The sequence below is a fragment of the Aythya marila genome (genome assembly GCF_965140915.1).
Source record: "Aythya marila genome assembly, chromosome: 24".
Classification (NCBI taxonomy): domain Eukaryota; kingdom Metazoa; phylum Chordata; class Aves; order Anseriformes; family Anatidae; genus Aythya; species Aythya marila.
The window spans coordinates 761,819-778,447 of NC_139065.1; the positions used below are offsets into that span (position 1 = coordinate 761,819).

General features: G+C 48.3%; 1 protein-coding gene across 1 annotated transcript; it reads left to right on the forward strand.

Moving 5' to 3' along the window:
* Positions 1–12,937: 12,937 nt before the first annotated feature.
* Positions 12,938–14,944, forward strand: LOC309887120 (interleukin-20-like; the record flags this gene model as incomplete). The annotated part of the gene is made up of 5 exons (XM_082778587.1): positions 12,938–13,096; positions 13,204–13,269; positions 13,942–14,094; positions 14,484–14,558; positions 14,658–14,944. 5 exons carry the CDS (start codon positions 12,938–12,940, stop codon positions 14,733–14,735), a joined length of 531 nt encoding a protein of 176 aa, XP_082634713.1. The 3' UTR covers positions 14,736–14,944.
* Positions 14,945–16,629: the final 1,685 nt, after the last annotated feature.

A 16,629-nucleotide genomic window follows, 5' to 3' on the forward strand; every position in this document is an offset into this window, starting at 1 on the left:
CTCTTTCCACATATTTCTATACACACAGGCCCCTGCTTCCTCACGATAAAGATTTCTGCAACAAATCTGTTGCTCAAGAAAGAGAAAGTGAAGATAAATTTGGCCTTAGAGTGACCATGGGGGTCCTTTGAAAGCTTTTCTGTTAGTCTGGAGCAGTGCATCCCTCCCAGCTGACCTCCGGGTTGCTGCTTTGGACACATCCCTTCAACTCTCACCTCCCTCACCGCACTGAACCTCTTTTCATGTGAGCCTGCAAACATCTGCGAATGAGCTAGTTGCAAAAAAATGCTGGAAAAATGCAAAATATTATTTGTTGCCCTGTATTTATTTTTTTAGATGTTTTAAATTATTTTAGGAGCAAAATAGAGGAATGTTCTGTGTCAGAGTATTCATGAGTAAGGGGAAAGTGATGAATTATTAGCAATTGAAGGCCTTGAGGTAACTTCTCAATACAGTACTAGCGTGGGATTTTGTGTTCTGATTTGTTTACCCTTTGATGTTAATATTGCTGCTTTTCCAAGGGACACGAGGGAGAATCCTCCCGGTGAATTCTGCTACTGAATCACTGCAGGGACACCAGAAGTTTTATGTGAATCACAGCATGTGTCATGAAGTCAGTCCCCGCTTTTCTTCCCCTGTTTGAATGCATCAGTAGTGTGGTTTCTTCCCTTGACCAGCAAGAGAAGCTGTGAGAAAGGAGAAGAAAGAGCAGCAAAAATGAGTAGCTTTGGACATAACCCATTTTTACCGGTGCTTTCAACCCTGGCTCCCACACGGCGAGGTTTTAGTTTGGATTAACTCCAATCTGCCTCAGGTCAATGAGCTGCACGACCAGGACCTGGATGACTGCACAAATTTCACAGGGCCATCGAAATTTCTGTGCTGGGGAGCAGGGAAGGGGCAGGCTGCGATCCCCCAAGCACCTCAAGGTGGTCCCTGTGTGTGCAGGGTGCATCTGGTGCAATAACAGTGGATTAAACCTGTGTGGATTGGTGCAATTTGGGGAACGATGCAGCCTCAGGACCTGCTTTGCCAACCTTGCCCCTGCTCTGGGGCGTTGCTTTTTGCTCTCAGGTCTTAGCTCTTGGTTGAGGTGCTGGTGCTGCTGGCGAGCATCAGCTCGCAGGGGGCTGCTGGGCAGCTCCATTTTGCTGCTCAGAGATGCAGGGAGCTCCAGCCCTCGTGCTGGCCAAGGGGCTCCTGGGCTGGGGTCATCTCCACAGCAGCCACCTGCCTTCCTTCCTGCCCAGGAGCTGAGTTTTGTTTCCAAACCTCTCTTATTTTGGGCAACCGGTGGCTCTCCATGAAGTCATTTCAGCTCGACACCCTGACAATTCAGAGCGCTTCTCGCTCTTGTGCAATTCCCTCCTCCCTGTTTTGGAACCTGTGTTGTTTTTTTTGGTACACAGAGGGCGTAAGCCAGATGTGTCCATTCCACAAAGGAAACCGTCCTGCGCACGCACGGCACTCGGCTGTGTTTACCTGGGTTTCCTTCGCCGTGTCAGAGATCTTGACGGTGCAGTTTCGCTCTGACTCACCCTTGCTTACTGCTGTGGAAATGCATTGACTCTGCAGTACTACGAAGTGCTTGCATGAATGAATAAAGCACCTTTTCCTAAAGAGTGTCCGGGGACGTGGGTGTATTTCTAAACCTTTAGGAAACAGCTTTCACGGTTGCCAAGAAGATCGTTTCAGGAAGGAGCGCACGTTACTCAAAAGCCACTTGTAAGCTTCTACCCCACCTCCCACAAGCTTTTGGGAGCTGCAGCTTCAAAAGAAGTAGTCGGCAGGAGGGCAGGATTGCTTCCTGCAGTTGAAGCGAGGTGTTGAGGTGAACGCAGTGTGTGAGGAGAGGCTTCAGACATGGCCCTGGGCAGCCTGTCCCCGTGCCAACAGGGCTGGGGGCATTTCATGATCTCCAGCATCCCCCTGGAGCTGGTGGTGTTTTGTGCATCTCACCGGGGTGCTGCCCATCCGTGAGGGTTTTCTCGTGCTGGCAAGCTTCCACAGGGGAAAGCTTTTCCTTTTATTTCCCCCCTCTTGGTCTCAGTCACCTTCTTCGGACAAGGGAACATTGTGTGTTTTATGTACTGTTGTAGATACAGCTTGAAGAATCCCCTAGATTTCCAGGCTGCCATCATGGTGTGTTTCTTTGTTTTCTTTCCCAAAATTCCCCATTTCTCATCCCTTCAGGTTCAGGAGAACTGCTGTCTGTGACGTACTGGGGAAATGGGAGACTCTGTGGCCCTTCATTCACCATACACGAAAGCAGCTTTGAAGCGATTTCATTTGCTCTCAGAAGCAGCACCCTCTCTGATGACTAACAGTTCCTGATGGGTGAAACATAAAGTGGACTGATTTTTTTTTTTTTTTTTGACTTTTTTTTTTGCTGTCTAGGCATGACGTTGGACTTTTCACTTCTGGAAACCTGCTTTCTAGCACCCTTGTCGGAATTTGTGATGTGACTCATATCAACCTCATATCAACAGGTAAATCCCAAATTACTCTTTGGAAATTTAACCAATGTCATGAATTGTTTTGTCATGTAACATCTAAGTGTCCAGGAATAGGTTACTAATCATGAACGGAAGACATTGTTATGAATTCTAATATGACACATAGAAAGATCCTTACATAACATTTTCTTAGTAGGTCCATAACTTCCATCTGACATAACCCAAGCTGGAACCTTGACCTAAAATTCTTAGGTAACAGAGACTTCCTCTGGTCTATAGATTCATTTTAATCTTAATGAAGAAATACTTGCATTTTTTAAATTGCATAAATAAAACTTCCAATATTTGGAGCTTGCCATGTCTTGTTCAATTAGATCAAGGAACCGTCTCTCTCAAGTGGTAGATATAAGATTTTTCCAAGTAGACTCTAAACAGAAACACAAAATGGATATAATAGTATCTATTATTTATTATTATATATTATATATATTAATACAATGTACTATACATCATTATCCTATTATTATAAGATATAAGGATAGGGAACAGCATCCCTATTTCATGGCCCGCCAGTGGGTTTCAGGGTGCCCCCAGGTAATTCAGAAGATGGAGCTGTGCTAGCAGTACCACCCTATTTCTGTCCTTACAGAAATGAAGGAGTGAGGAGTGTGTGCTCCGAGCAAGCAAGGGCAGCCAACGGGGCTTCTTTGGAAGAAAGCAGTATGTTTGCAGGTAAGTTAAGAAGGTAAAAGTATGCAAAATACACTAAACGTGGTCCAGCTTGACTTCATTTTATCTTGAACATCCTATCGAGCCAATTTTGAACAACTCTTTCTTCTACAGTTCATTTCACAACTGCTGGCTGATGAGTTTCTTTTTTCTACTCTTGGTATTACTGGGGTGTGTGGAGCTTCTGGAGAAGATTGTCTCTGTCATGATTTAGCATCATCACTATGATCAATAATACAGAGAAGAAACATTCATGGTTATGAATGGTCATAAGAAAGAAACTGGTTATCACATTTTTCGGTGGCCTTGGGCACGGCGATACCAAGACAAGTTCACAGCCCCAAGGCATGCCAGCTGCTGGGCTGAGAAGCAGTCAGTTGTTTTTTTTTTATTATTATTATTATAATTTGCATGCCGCAGAGCGGTTGAGAAATCCCGGGCTTTCTTTTCCATCCCGTAAGACGCAGAGCAGCACGTGCCAGGCGCTGAGGCAGCGTGGGCGCATGCGGTGGAGTCACCCGGCTGCCAGAGCCCCCGGGTTTCCCCCCACGTCCCCGCTGCTGCCACCAGCCTGAAACACTGGTGGGACAGCACAGTGGCCCGTGGGGACTCCCCGGCAAGCAGAGTGCTGCGAAGGCTCAGCACGGGTTTTGGGTGATGCGGTGGCAACGCCAGGAGGAATTAGGTCTGACATTTCTAAGCCCCCTCCGAAAAGCCAAGGCAAGAGAAACGAGTTTCATAATGCAGGTTCCCAGACTGCTCACCCCCCAAGGCTGCTGCTTCTTCAGAGAAAAATGCAGTAAACCAGAATCGCTCAAGTTCCCCCTGCCTTGCGTTTGGTTGTTTCCAGTTGATTTGTAATTAGCAGATGCTTTTCTATTCACATTTTCCAAAACGATGAAGGGTGCCTCGGTCAGAAAGTGGCACCTCAACGCAGGGCTGTGCCACTGGCAGGAAGAGAAAAAAAAATCTGAGTTTGATCTCACGTGCGTAAGTGGAGATTTTTGATAAAAAAATGTTTGTTTACAACTCTCCATGTGCTCGGAGAACTGGTGGTGAAATCTGGATGTATAAAATACCTCCAGTGGTTAAATTTATTACTAATTCAACATCTTAAAATCTACTTATTGCTGCTAAAATATAAATTTTAGTTAATTTGTGGTTAATTCAAATTTTAATTGTTAAATATAAGATAACTCCTGGAAGGTATTTTAATTGCAAAGATGCAAAGGCGAAGTGAGCCTGGGTGCAGAGAACAGCAGCGTCCAGGGATGGGAAGGGTGCCCTTGCACTCCCGTTGCTGTTGGGAGCACAGAAGGGTGGGCTGTGGGCAGGGGGCCGAGGGAGCTGCCCCTGCCTTTGCTTGCACACGGTGCCCGGGAGTTGTCTTCTCATTGCAGCCAGTGGAAGATCCTCTTCAGCATCAGGATCAGGCGCTGAGGTCCCTTTTCCCTCTGGCTGCTCTCCATGTCACTCGGGATGGCCATAAGTAGGAAGTGGCAGATGAACCCGAATGTGGAAACCCCCCTCTCTGAAATCGGTGTTAAAAAAAAAAAAGAAGAGGAAGGAAAAAAAAAAAAAAAGGGAGAAAACAAGATCTGAAGCAAATGCCCTCTGCTAGCTTTCTCTCCTGTTTCAGGGAAGAGGAGCCCTGCCATTTACCCGTTTATCAGCCTTTCCTTCTGGGTAGCAGCAGGTTTGCTGGAAATGGGATGTCCAGCGGGACGTCCCTGGCCCTGTGCCTGCGGCTCGGGGCTGGGCAGGACGGGAGCTGCAGCCCCGAGCATCCCAGCTCAGAGCCTGCCACTGCGTGGGCCGGTGGCTCTGTGCACAGGAGCAGCGTGCTGCGAGGGACAGAGCCCGTCACTTTTCAGGAATTTATGCCTCGAAGCCGGGCTGCCCTGGCACAGGGGCTGGGACAAACCCTGCGCTCTCTTGGGATGTGCAGGTCTGAGCCTTGCACGGAGGAATCATTCCTGATAACCCTTCCAGGGGATGCAGAGCTGATTTGTTGGGTTTTTGCTGGTTTCCATCAAGAAATAACATAGGAGATGGGAGAGCCAAGATGCTGCCAGGGGCTGGCAGAGGCCCTTTTGCTTTCCTCCCCTCCTGTGCTCTCTTCTCGAGCTGGGGAGCCCTCACCCTGTGTCCGCAGGCTGACCCGCTCTTCTATCAGGCACAAAACCTCATGGTTGTGAAATTGAGACTGATTCCAGTCCCGAGTTAGTGCATGCTCAAGGCAATATTAACCCAGCGAAAACCGAAACTTGTCTTTAAGAGATGGGCTATGTACAGACTCCTCAGCTAATTTACTGAAACATGTGTTTCAGTTTTGGTGAAAGGTGAATCGATGAGAGCTCTGCCTGGCTATCGGAGTGATTCATTTGCTCCCCAGATAATTCAAAAATGGAGCTAGTAGCAGTGAGCAGTCAGTTTCTCCTTTATTAGGCATCATTTAGTGCCTGCATCATCAGCACATTTCACCCTCCCGGACAAACCCCAGCTCCGTGGGACAGGCCGCTCCAGTGCTCGCCCAAATTCGAGGCCGAGCAGCTTTCTAAAAATGCTGCACCTGGCGGCTGGTCCCCTTCTCTCCTGGGCATTACGGATCATTTTAAAAGCTATGCCACTCAGAGCTATTGTCTGCCTGAAGCTCGCAAGGAGGGAAGGGGTGGTTTGGTATTTCATAGAGAAACAGCCCCTCTGGGTACAATTCCCTCACTGGCTGCACCTAGTGTATTTGAAAGTATTTGGTGAGCTATTGCTCATCCAGAAGTAGTGGTAATGAGCCCTAATAAACCTGTGTATGTGCTGTTCTCATTTATTTGTTTATTTATTTATTTTGTGTCATTTTCTTTTTAAATCTCTATTTGCTCCAGACAGAGCTTGATAAGCAATGCCATGTTCTGGGTCTGTTCATTTGAATTTTCAAAGTGAAGAACTTGTCTCCAGGGTTGGCTATTTTTATTCTTGTCTCCCCCTCAGATCTCCACCTCCTGCCACCAGCTGCCCCCTTCCCAAGGTGCTCACTTGCTCCTTCGGCAGCATCCCCACGGGAGCCCTCCAGGACTGCAGGAAAAAGTGAAACACTGCAATAAATGGTAATGCAAATAGCAACTGCAGCTCTAATTACAAGAGAGAAAAGGGATTAAAATTAGAACTGAGAATAGTAAACAAATCTAAATTCTGCAGGGAAGATGTGGGGGGCTTCTCGTGGGTTTTGAAAGTGGAAGTCAATTCTCTTCTGTCGTTTCTCGTGTTCACTGAGCCCAGCTCTCTCCCTCGAGAAAGAGCTTTCAAGAAAGTTTCGTTTCTCTGCGAGGTGTTGGTCCTGCAGCCCCGTGCAGCCCTGCAGGCCACCGCCACGCTGCCGACGTGGGTTGAGGTCACAGCTCTTCTTCGTCGTTTTTTTTCCCCCGTACACTGGTGTCACCACTTGTTTACAGGAGCCCAACTATTAATGTGTCGGATGCCCACATCAAAAGGCTTCCGAAACCTCCTGGAAACTGAAAAAGCCTCATTGGTAGAACCTGTGTTCAGTCTTGTTGGTAGATTTGAGTCTTTGAAATACGTGTGTTTGAGGGCTAGTGCCTAGCTCAGCACCACTGCTGGGCTTTGCATCATTCGTTAGTGGAAGCTTTCGTTTATCTTCAATAGCAAGGAAGCTCTTCTCAGGCACTTTTACCTCAATTTTTGCTGAAATGGCCAATTTCCTTAGCACAGCGGGGAAAAGGGAAAAAGAAAATCATCAAAGCTCACTCTCTGGCTGCGAAATTTTGCAGAAACGATCACAAGTGACTGGGCACCCGAGCAGGGTGACTGCGAAACCTTATGGAAAATTCCTCGACTGCTGCAGGTTCGGGAGGAAGACTTGCCAAGTGCAATTCGTTTCTCCATCCAATCCCCAGAGGGAGCAATCCCCAAAATTGCTGCTCCGGGCATGGCAAGGGCCCCTGCCTCGCAGACATGGGGTGGTGGGCAGCTGGAACAAGCTAGCAGGAGCTACTCTTTAGCTGTGCTATGACACTGCAAAGACCTGAAATGTGCATTTCCTTTGAGGAAGATGCCATTTATGATAACCAAATTACGAGTTCACGTTTTTATCAAATCCGGGTAAGCAACTATTTAACCTTCAACACCCCCCACCCCCCTACACCGGTGACTAAATGAATGGTTTTCTGCAGAAGAGCTATGTCGGTGTACAAGATCCTCCACCACGCTTTCCTCCTTCCACAAAGATGAATCTTAGAGGGAAAAAGAAAAAAAAATTACTTTTTTTTTTTTTTTCTCTTTTTTTATATCCTCTTTGGGTAAAATCCTGGCCTGCAGGCAGCCCTGCCACCAGTGAGTCACACACATGACATTGCATCTGCTCTGTGAAGGCGGTGGCTGAGGCAGTGGCACTTTCTGTGACGTGCAGCCCTGCGTAGCCACGAGCTGAGGATGTCCAGCGAGGCCAGCGTGAGCCCAGGGCCACTGCAGCGGCAAGGAGCTGCTCCCCGGGGACAGCCGCGGCTCTGTCCCCTTCCCAATGCTGCTGGTAAATGGCAGAAGCAGCTCCAGAGGGACAGGAGGTGACATCTCCACCCAGAGGATGCTTTAAAGCACGGTGCTCAGATGTCTCAGGGCGGTGTCACACCTCGGGGTGCTCTCCTGGAGCCCCCCTGAGGCAACAACAGCCCCGGGCTGCCCCCGTAGGGGTCCTGGTCCCAGGCTCTTCCAGGCATCTGTGGAAAAGCAGCTCTGGAGAAGTTAAACCCGGGGAAAGAAGTGTGTTTGGCAAAGTGGAGCATCCGCAGCGTTAAGCAGGGCGTTTCCTTGCAGGGCGTTAGGGTTGCAGCTTTGGATGGAGGAAAATTAAGGTTTTAGGACACCTTTCTCAGGTCTTGAGCCCTTCTCCTGAGCCCTGCTGGGAGCGGGGCTAGGCAGGACCCCTCTGCCAGCCCCCCACTGGAAATCCTGGCATCATCTGGGGTCTGGCACCATGGGCTTGGGGCTTTGCTTGTCCCTGGCCGAGCAGGAGCTGCGCCGGGTGAGGCTGAGCCGTGCCCAGCCTGCCGCTCCCCGACAGGCGGGACTCAGAGCTCGATTTTCAGAATTATTAAAGTGGTTATGGTTAGAAACGTGACTGAGAAGAGGGCACATAATGTACCACACCTAGCAGCCGATTATTCCTCACAGAGCCCTTTCTGAGTCATTTGATGAGTTTACCGAGAAAAACAATTTTCTACTTTTGTCAGCAGCATTGCAGAGCTGCGGCTGAGCAGGCGGTGAGGCTGCTCTGATAACAGGTCCCTGGTTTCTGTCGATAATGAACTGCACTAATTAAGAGACAGAACAGCCAGATTTAGGAGGTCGGGACAGGGCATGGCAACACGTTTCCACCACGAGCCGCGGCGTGCACCGGTGCAGAAGCTAATGGAAAGAGTGACACCAAGGCAGGGACTGTCCTCAGGGCACCGGGGCAAACCCCTGCCTTTTGGGAGGTCCGCTCTGGATCAGCACTTGTTCAAGTGAGGTTCGAGAAGGGCTCCAGGTTTGAGGGCCAGGTGGTTGCTTGACATTGAAACCGTTGTTTTTTCAGGGGCTGAGAACCACCCAGAGCTGCAGCACGGCTGCAATTAATCATCCCATCAGCTCCCGGCACTACCGTGCTGCAGCACCCAAGGAATTTCTCTGGTGCATAAAAAGGAAGCCAATATGTTTTCTTCTGCCTGTGGAAATCCTTTGGCAAGGGTCTTGGTTAGCTGCAGTATCACCAAGAGAGATGGTAAATCCTACCAACTGCTTTTCTGCAACGTTTTTGTCAAGTGGCTGAGTTGGTTTTTGTGGATTTTCTGCTGAAGCGTGTCATGAAGAGCTCCTCGAGCTCTGGTCTTTGCAGTTAAGTTTGGATTTTTTTATTTTTATTTTTTAATTAAAATTACTACAGGCATTTCTGTCATTCGTGTTGTCTATTTCTGGGGATCTGTGTACAAACCATTATCAGCTTCAGATCTGAAATGCTGGAGCACCTAAAGCTGCTGTGAACTATGAGTAATATATTACAGAATAGCAAACCAAGGATGGTCTGCAAAGCATTATCAGATCTCCTTACAGAATGAAACTACAGTGAGATGCACTGTTGAAACTGGTACCTTATCACTCTGAAATCCTTTACTGGAAATCTAGTGTTGATGTGTGTGTGTGGCCAGTTCATGACAGCACGGCTCCTATTCAGATCACGATGTCTTGCTGATGGATGTTTTTTTTCAAAGTTATTTTATTGTTTGTTTGTTTGGTGGTGGTGAGATTTTTTTTTTTTTAATTCTTATTTTTTGATGAAATGAAAGTTTTTTGGATATCTGAACAGCTGATGGATCAGTGGTGGATCCCAGCGAGCAAGGCTCAGGGGCTGGCAGCACGTGGCATGTACAGGGATGGCTCTCTAGGGGGATGCTGCAGCCCCTGGGAGGGCTGCTTGCCACTTTTATTAATAACTCTGAGGCAAGCTAGTGATGTCCAGGGCTTGTCTTCTTACCTTTTAATCCCCTATCATGGTGTCAGACCGTTAACAGCCCTCTGTGCTGTGTGTTATTAAGTCACGGCTGTTTTTTGGGTGCCCCATCCCACTGTGCCTGCCATGAAAGCCCTGGGGAGGAGCCCCCCACTTGCCGCGGGCAGCTTGGGAGGATGGGGGACAGGACCACGTCCCAGCGTGCAGCCGTACATGAAAGCCTTAATGATGCCAAAATGCCTCAGGGAGTCAATTCCCAGCTGATCTCACCCGCGTTGTCACGCTGCCGTGGATCAGAAATCCCTGTTCCTTTCCTCTTCCTTCCCAGAGTGTATGAGACACAGCTTGCTGTTTTATTGAGGATGTTCTCCTGTTGCTGCAGCTGGCATGCAGATGAGAGCCTCTGTTACGCATCTGTGCGGGGAAGGCTGAGCTGAGGTGATTTGCTTCAACCAGGAGCTGGTCCAGTGCCTGCCGAAATCCAGCCGTGCCATCGGCAGGCACACTGTGCCCCGTCGTCTCCAAAAGGCACACGCTGGGGACCCTCAGAGGTGCAGCACTGGCAATCAAACACCATCACTGTGCACGTACTTGAAAAAAACACTAAGAAAAGATGTGGATCCTGTCCCCCCCCCTCCAGCATCGTTGTTCTCTCGCTCACTCGAGGCAAGGCTCACGTTCTTGCTGCTGCTTTGTGAGTGGAAGCACAGCAAGGCCAAGGGACCCCCAGGTCCATGCTGAATATGTAGGGAAGCAAAGCCCTGAGCCCCCCAGTCCAACATCTCCCTCCTGTGCCCTCTTTCCCCTTCATCTTCCACCCAGTGGGCTGCTGGGCAGATTTTAACCCCTGACCATGTCTTGCCTGCTGGTACTTGGTGACCTGCCTTTAGGGCATCAGTTACCAAAAAGGAAGACGTTCACTTACCAAACTGAAAAGAGAAATCCCTTCTTCTCATCTGCAATTTACATAATGAAGTAAGAACTCGCTGCCTCTTCCCTCATTTCCTCACCCGGGCTGGGTGTGCACCCGGCTGCCTGGGAAAGCTGCAGGGCCCTCGGGTGCCTCTTCCTCCGCTGCGAGCGCACCTTTTGCTGCAATTCCGTGCAGCAGCTGGGAATTTGGGGAGGAAGGCGCAGATTAATGCCACACGCTGCCGAGCACTCCAACACCTTGGCAAGAGCAAATGCAACCTGCTGCAGATTTGGACCTGTCTTTTGGCTGTTTTCTTTGATAGTGCTAAGGCACGGGGCTGAGGGAGGCATGTTGGGTGCATTTGTGGTGATTTCAGCTGTATGCAATACTGTGACTAGCCTGGGCATAAAATCTATTTGCCTAGTGTTACTGTGATGATAGATATACTCTCAAGATTGAGCTCGGTTATCAATAAATTACTCATTCAGCAAAACTTGAAATAACAGCCCCCGTGCACAGACTTTCACACAGAAGACCTGCATTGCAACAGCCATGTTTGGGCTCCTGCTCTGTCCCAGAGCATCGTTGCTGTTTTTTTGGGGCTGCAGGGACACCTCTGCCCCCTCTGGTCCCTCTGAGCATCCCTACTGGGTGTAGGGAGCCCAAGATTTTTTTTTTTTTCCACTGCTCATTTTTGTTTGCAGGCTGTACTTGGCTATGTCCAAAAGGGTTACAGAAACAACCAACCTAACCTTGGAGCCAAAAGCCTGGTGAGTCCACCTGGGTTTTGCCCCCTTTGCATGACAGCATGTCCCAGCTGGCAAACTCTGCTCCCAGGGGACTGTGTGCGTCCAAAATGCCAGTGTGAGAAGATGCCAGCTCTGCTCAAGGACCTTGGCTGCACCATCAGGTATTTCTCAGGTAATGGTCGCAGCGGTGTGAGCATGGACCTTGCAGTCAAAGTCTGTGGGTAAAACTGCCCTGCTGCCACTGGGCTGGTTCATTTTAAAAGTTTGAGTGAATTTCATCCCCTTCTGCAGGCTGATAGCTTTGGTTTGTGTGTAGTGCTCACCTAAGTTACCAGTGCTCCTGAAAACCTAAGGACTTCTTGCAGCCCCAAGGTGGGAGCTGCTGTCCCAAAGCCCTGCCCTCTCAGACCCTGGCACACGCAGACAGAGCTGAGCATCCGCCCATCCCCACAGCAAGCCTGAGAGCAGGGTCTCCCAAAACCAGAAGATGAAGGTCCCACACACCAGGACAGCGGTGGAGAATGGCCTCAGCAACTTCCTGACTCCCCCCGTGATGACCAGGTGGCATCACCAGGACCGTGCCGGGGGACCCACGGCCCCGAGCGCGGCGTGGCAGAGATGCCGCCCCCACCCCTCGGTCACGGCTTCCCAACCCCGGGCGGCAGCAATGCCAGGATTTCCCGCCTCCAGATGTGAGGGAAACACCTCTGGGTGAAAGAGTTGGAATTGCAAAGGGAAATCTATGCTGGGAAAAGCAAGAAAAGTCCCAAAAGTTAATCCGAGAGCTATTTCCTCCTGGTACCTGGATAAAAACGCGTTCTTCGGAGCTCTCCAGGTCAGACGTCGACAAGACAGGAGAACCCGTGGCAAAGAAGGTAAGGTACTGGTTTTGTTCTTCTGCTGCACGTCCATTTTATCTCCTGGCTCTCCTATACCGAGCTGCTGTGACGTTTTTATTTATGAATAGCCTTTATTTCCAGTGCTAACAAAAGCTACATTTGGAGTATCGGTGCTGTTTCAGAGAGAAAGCATTTTCCTTTGGGATCTGCTGCTTTTGCTCACACTTACCTTCAGTCCAGCTGCCCAGTAGACTTTTAAATATCTAATTTATTTGCTCTTATTTTTCTGCTGAAAATTGTGGAGATGAGCTTTGTCTGTTTACATGCAATCTTTTACTGGCATTTTATATTTTTCTTTCTTTCATGATCTTTTAGTAAATGCTTGTTCTTATATAACTTTTTTCTTTGGCACCTGGGGAAGAAAGAAGAAATAGTTAAGAGATACCAATCAGCATGTTGCTTTTACACATACATACCTGTATGTGTGCAACCAGTGCTATATAAAATGTGTATATTTTCAGAAATATGGTTGTGTTGTTTAGCTTATGGCACATACATACAAACGTACTTGTCAGATGTATTTACTCCTGTGACCCCACCTAGTCTTTTACATATAAATCACGATGAGCTGAGCAATGAATGTTAAACAATTTGTTGGAAATCTTAATAAGAACTGTTGTATTGTTTTTCTTCTGTGGTTTTTAGAGAAGAGACAGTTGCAACCACAGGCTTGAGCAGATCTCCCTGGCAGCAGCATGAAGGGCTCCCACTTGCTTCTCTGCCTCTACTCCGTGACTTGCTGGTTGAGTCTGATGCCGGCAGCCGAGAACAAAATCTTCCACTTTGGACCCTGCAGGATTTCAATGAGTGTCACCGAGATCAGGTCTGGCTTCACTGCAATTAAAGCAAACATCGTAAGTATTGCCTGGGCTCCTGGGGAGCTGAGGATCTGTGCAGCCAGCAGTTCCCAAAGCCCTGTGGAGCTGGTGCATCCATCACCACGTCTTCTCTTCCCATGCAGCAAGCCCGAGACCCCATCAGGACCCTGAGCATCCTGTCGCACCCGCAGTCTCTGCACAAGGTCAAGGTAGGCGCCCTTACCGTGCCTCCACTTCTGTGACTAATTTTGACCAGCTCGCTTGCTAACACCAGTTATTAAGAATGCCAGTTCAGAAGGGTTTGGAGAGTCGTAGTAGTGCCATTTCTAAGTTCCTGTGAAACACGGGCACTGACAGAAAGAGCAAGTCAGGGAGAATAAAGTGATGCGGATCGCATATGTGAAAAGAGGTGGGTGTCCTGCCGCAGTTCCTGCGCGCTGTGGGCTCGCTGAGCTGGCTGCCTTTCTCTAGAAATGTGGGCAGCTGCCTGCTGGTGCTCGCCCTGCTCCCATTCCTTTCTGCCGGGTGGTCGTGGTGGCCCTTGGTTTCCTGAGAAATATAAGCAAGGTCTTTGCAACTCTCACACCTCAAGGCACTAGGCACGGGCCACTGCTTCAGGCCTCTAATACCCAGCTACAAAATCAGCTGATTATTTTGGTGCTAAGGATGGATCTGGAAAATCAGCCTAAAATACCCGTCTATACATGTTATCAATACATGCCAAGCATGGCTGGAAAAGCTTTCCTGACACAGCACATCACACTGTCAGCTTCTGTGTTTAGTGTCAGAGACGGCTTGGTGTAGCTGTGGAGAAAAGGACGGGTGACTACGGGTTTGTAGAACTCTGGAAGACCTCTTAAAAGTACAATTTGTTACTTAAGTCTTCAGATCGATGCTGCATCATCCACAACCTCTTCAACTTCTACATGGACAAAGTCTTCAAGCACTGCCAGACCGAGGACTCATACATCAACCGGAAAATCAGCAGCATAGCCAACTCCTTCCTCAGCATCGAGAAGAAACTCGAGCAGTGTGTAAGTTGGTGCTAACGTTCAGTTTCAGCTGTTAGTATCTGCTGTGTAAATAAACCTAAGTGCTTTGTAATCTACAAAATCTTTATTTATAAAAAAAGGTTTTAACAAGAATGTGAAGAAGTATGATATGAATATTTCTTGTTTCCACTAAGAAATTTTTGTATTTGCCCATTCATCAGCCAGCTCCCATGGTGGCTCTCAAAAACTGTCTCTGTCCACCCAAGTGTCCTAAGCTGAAGTCTGATTTAAGGACCCGCAGCCTTCTGCACAATTGAACAAGATCTCAGTGTATATTATACAATAGTTTAACTAGATAGTATAACTAGAAAGCAATTTCATATCTTTAAAAATGACCCCCCTGCCTAATGAATTCAATTTTATTTTTCTAGCATAATCAAAACAAGTGCTTGTGTGGGCAGGAATCCACTGAGAAATTTAAGCAAATACTGGCAAACTACGAAGGGGTAAGTTGATGGTTATGTCCAGTAATTAATGCAGCCTTTCAGAGTCTCCTTAGGCTCCGTGGTACTCACTATCAACCTGTTCCCTTATATCCCTTTCAGCTGAATATCACATCTGCAGCAATTAAATCCCTGGGCGAGCTGGACATCCTTCTGGACTGGATGGAGAAATCTCGTTAAAGCAGGAGGCAGGAACCGTCCGCTAACGAGGCTGCTGGCAGGTTGCAGCCCCCGTGGCACATAGGACAATAACGCCCTGTCCCAGAGCAATCCCACTGGCTGCAGCTGAAGTTGGATCAAACTCCTGGTGTTTTGCTACCCATGTGAACAGGGAAATGCGCCAGCAGGGTCTTGCATCTCGATGGAAATACAGAGTTTGTTCCAATCAGCTTCGCACTCACATATCTGACTTCTACCAAAGGACACTTTACAAGGGAAAATTCTGTATTTCTCTTGCTTGCAGACATAAGCTATGATAATTTAACAAAAGTATTGTTTAAATTATAAACTCTTTGTATATTCATGAGCGCCAATGGCTGGTAGGAACTTCTCTGATACAGCTGATGCTACAGACAGTGCTCACAAGTCTGTTTTCAGTCTTTTGAGACTGCTTCTGCTGCTGTGCTCTGGCTGAAAGTAGGTGCATTGTGTGAGAAAATAGGTCCTCACAGGTGCTGCAGGCCTAAGAAATCTGTGTTTCCTTTCCAGATGGTATTTTCTGCCTTATCAGTAGAAAAAAGTTTACTATGCAAAAAAAGTTTACTGTGTGGTTGCTGAATAGAAAAAAAACTTCTTGTGTGCATTATTGTAATTTACTGACACTCAGTAGCACATTTTGTGGAAGTCTGATGCACTTACTGTAAATAAACCCAATTTGAAACTGTGCTGCGTCTGTGTGTGTCAAAATTTTGAGGAATTACGTTTCTAGTCGGTGAAACTGTTTGAATTCAGCGTGGTGTCCTTTTGTAGCAGATGCAGTCCCTGCTGGCAATGGCATGCATTCAGATGTGCACCAGAGCCTGTGAGCACGTCCCTACATGCTAGTGATTAAAAAAAAAGAAAAAGAAAAAGAAAAACAAACCAACACGTAATGTTGGGTTATTTTTATTTGTATGAGTTGTCAGCAAGTACGAGGCTTAGGAGCTCTTATTTTGTGTATTTTCAAGTGAAAGCAGATGTGTTTGTGTATTTCCCTGTGCTCAGGAGCGATCAGGCTGGGGGTGTCTGGCTAGGGCAGCAGCCCCTGTGTGTGTGGGTAGAGGCAGGGAGGGCACTGCCATCGGGTGCCTCCAGGAGGCTCCTTCACAGCCTGGTGCTGGTTCAGAACGAGCTCCTTGTGCCCTCAAGGAGGAGCCAGCTCCTGCTGTGGCTTCACCCATTGCAGGTGGTGCCTGGCCAAGGACTCCTGGATCATGCCAGCATCCCTGCGTGAGGACAGGATCTGCCACATCCAGCGCTGGAAAAATGAAGCAATGCAAAGGAGGAGGAGGAGGAGGAGTAGAGCCTTCGTCTGTTCCCCCGACCACCCAGTCTTGAGATTTGACTGAGACCTGAGACCCAAACGCTCGTCAGCGTTTGCCTGCATGTGCACATGCTTCTGGCTGAGCGGGATTTGGTGATTCACTTCAAAGAAAGAGCTCCTTGATTGCTCACTAACCTTGCTCAAATATTTGCTTATGCTCTTCAGGGCCTTGCTTCCCTTAATTTCCTTTCCCGTTACTAGGTTTTTGCAGTGTGACGTCCATTTGCCTTGGTGCCAGGGTGTGAATGGGTGAACACACGGCTCTCCCTGCTCTGTCAGTGCTCACGGAAGCTGATCTTTCAACATCAGCACCTCGAAATCAGCCATTTAAGGATGACAGATACTTTCCATGTTCCACAACCTTCTATTAACGAGAAAACATTATGAATGAAGTGGTGACACAGCTCCTCACCGACCGAAGGAAATCAGCAGTGTCACTGAGTGGTGAAGGAGCTGGGGCTGCTTGGTGATGTCCGTGAGGACCTCTCCATTGATCAGGGTGGGCTTTGGTCCACAGCTTGGGGCAGAAGCTGGGTTCTGTTGCACATCCTC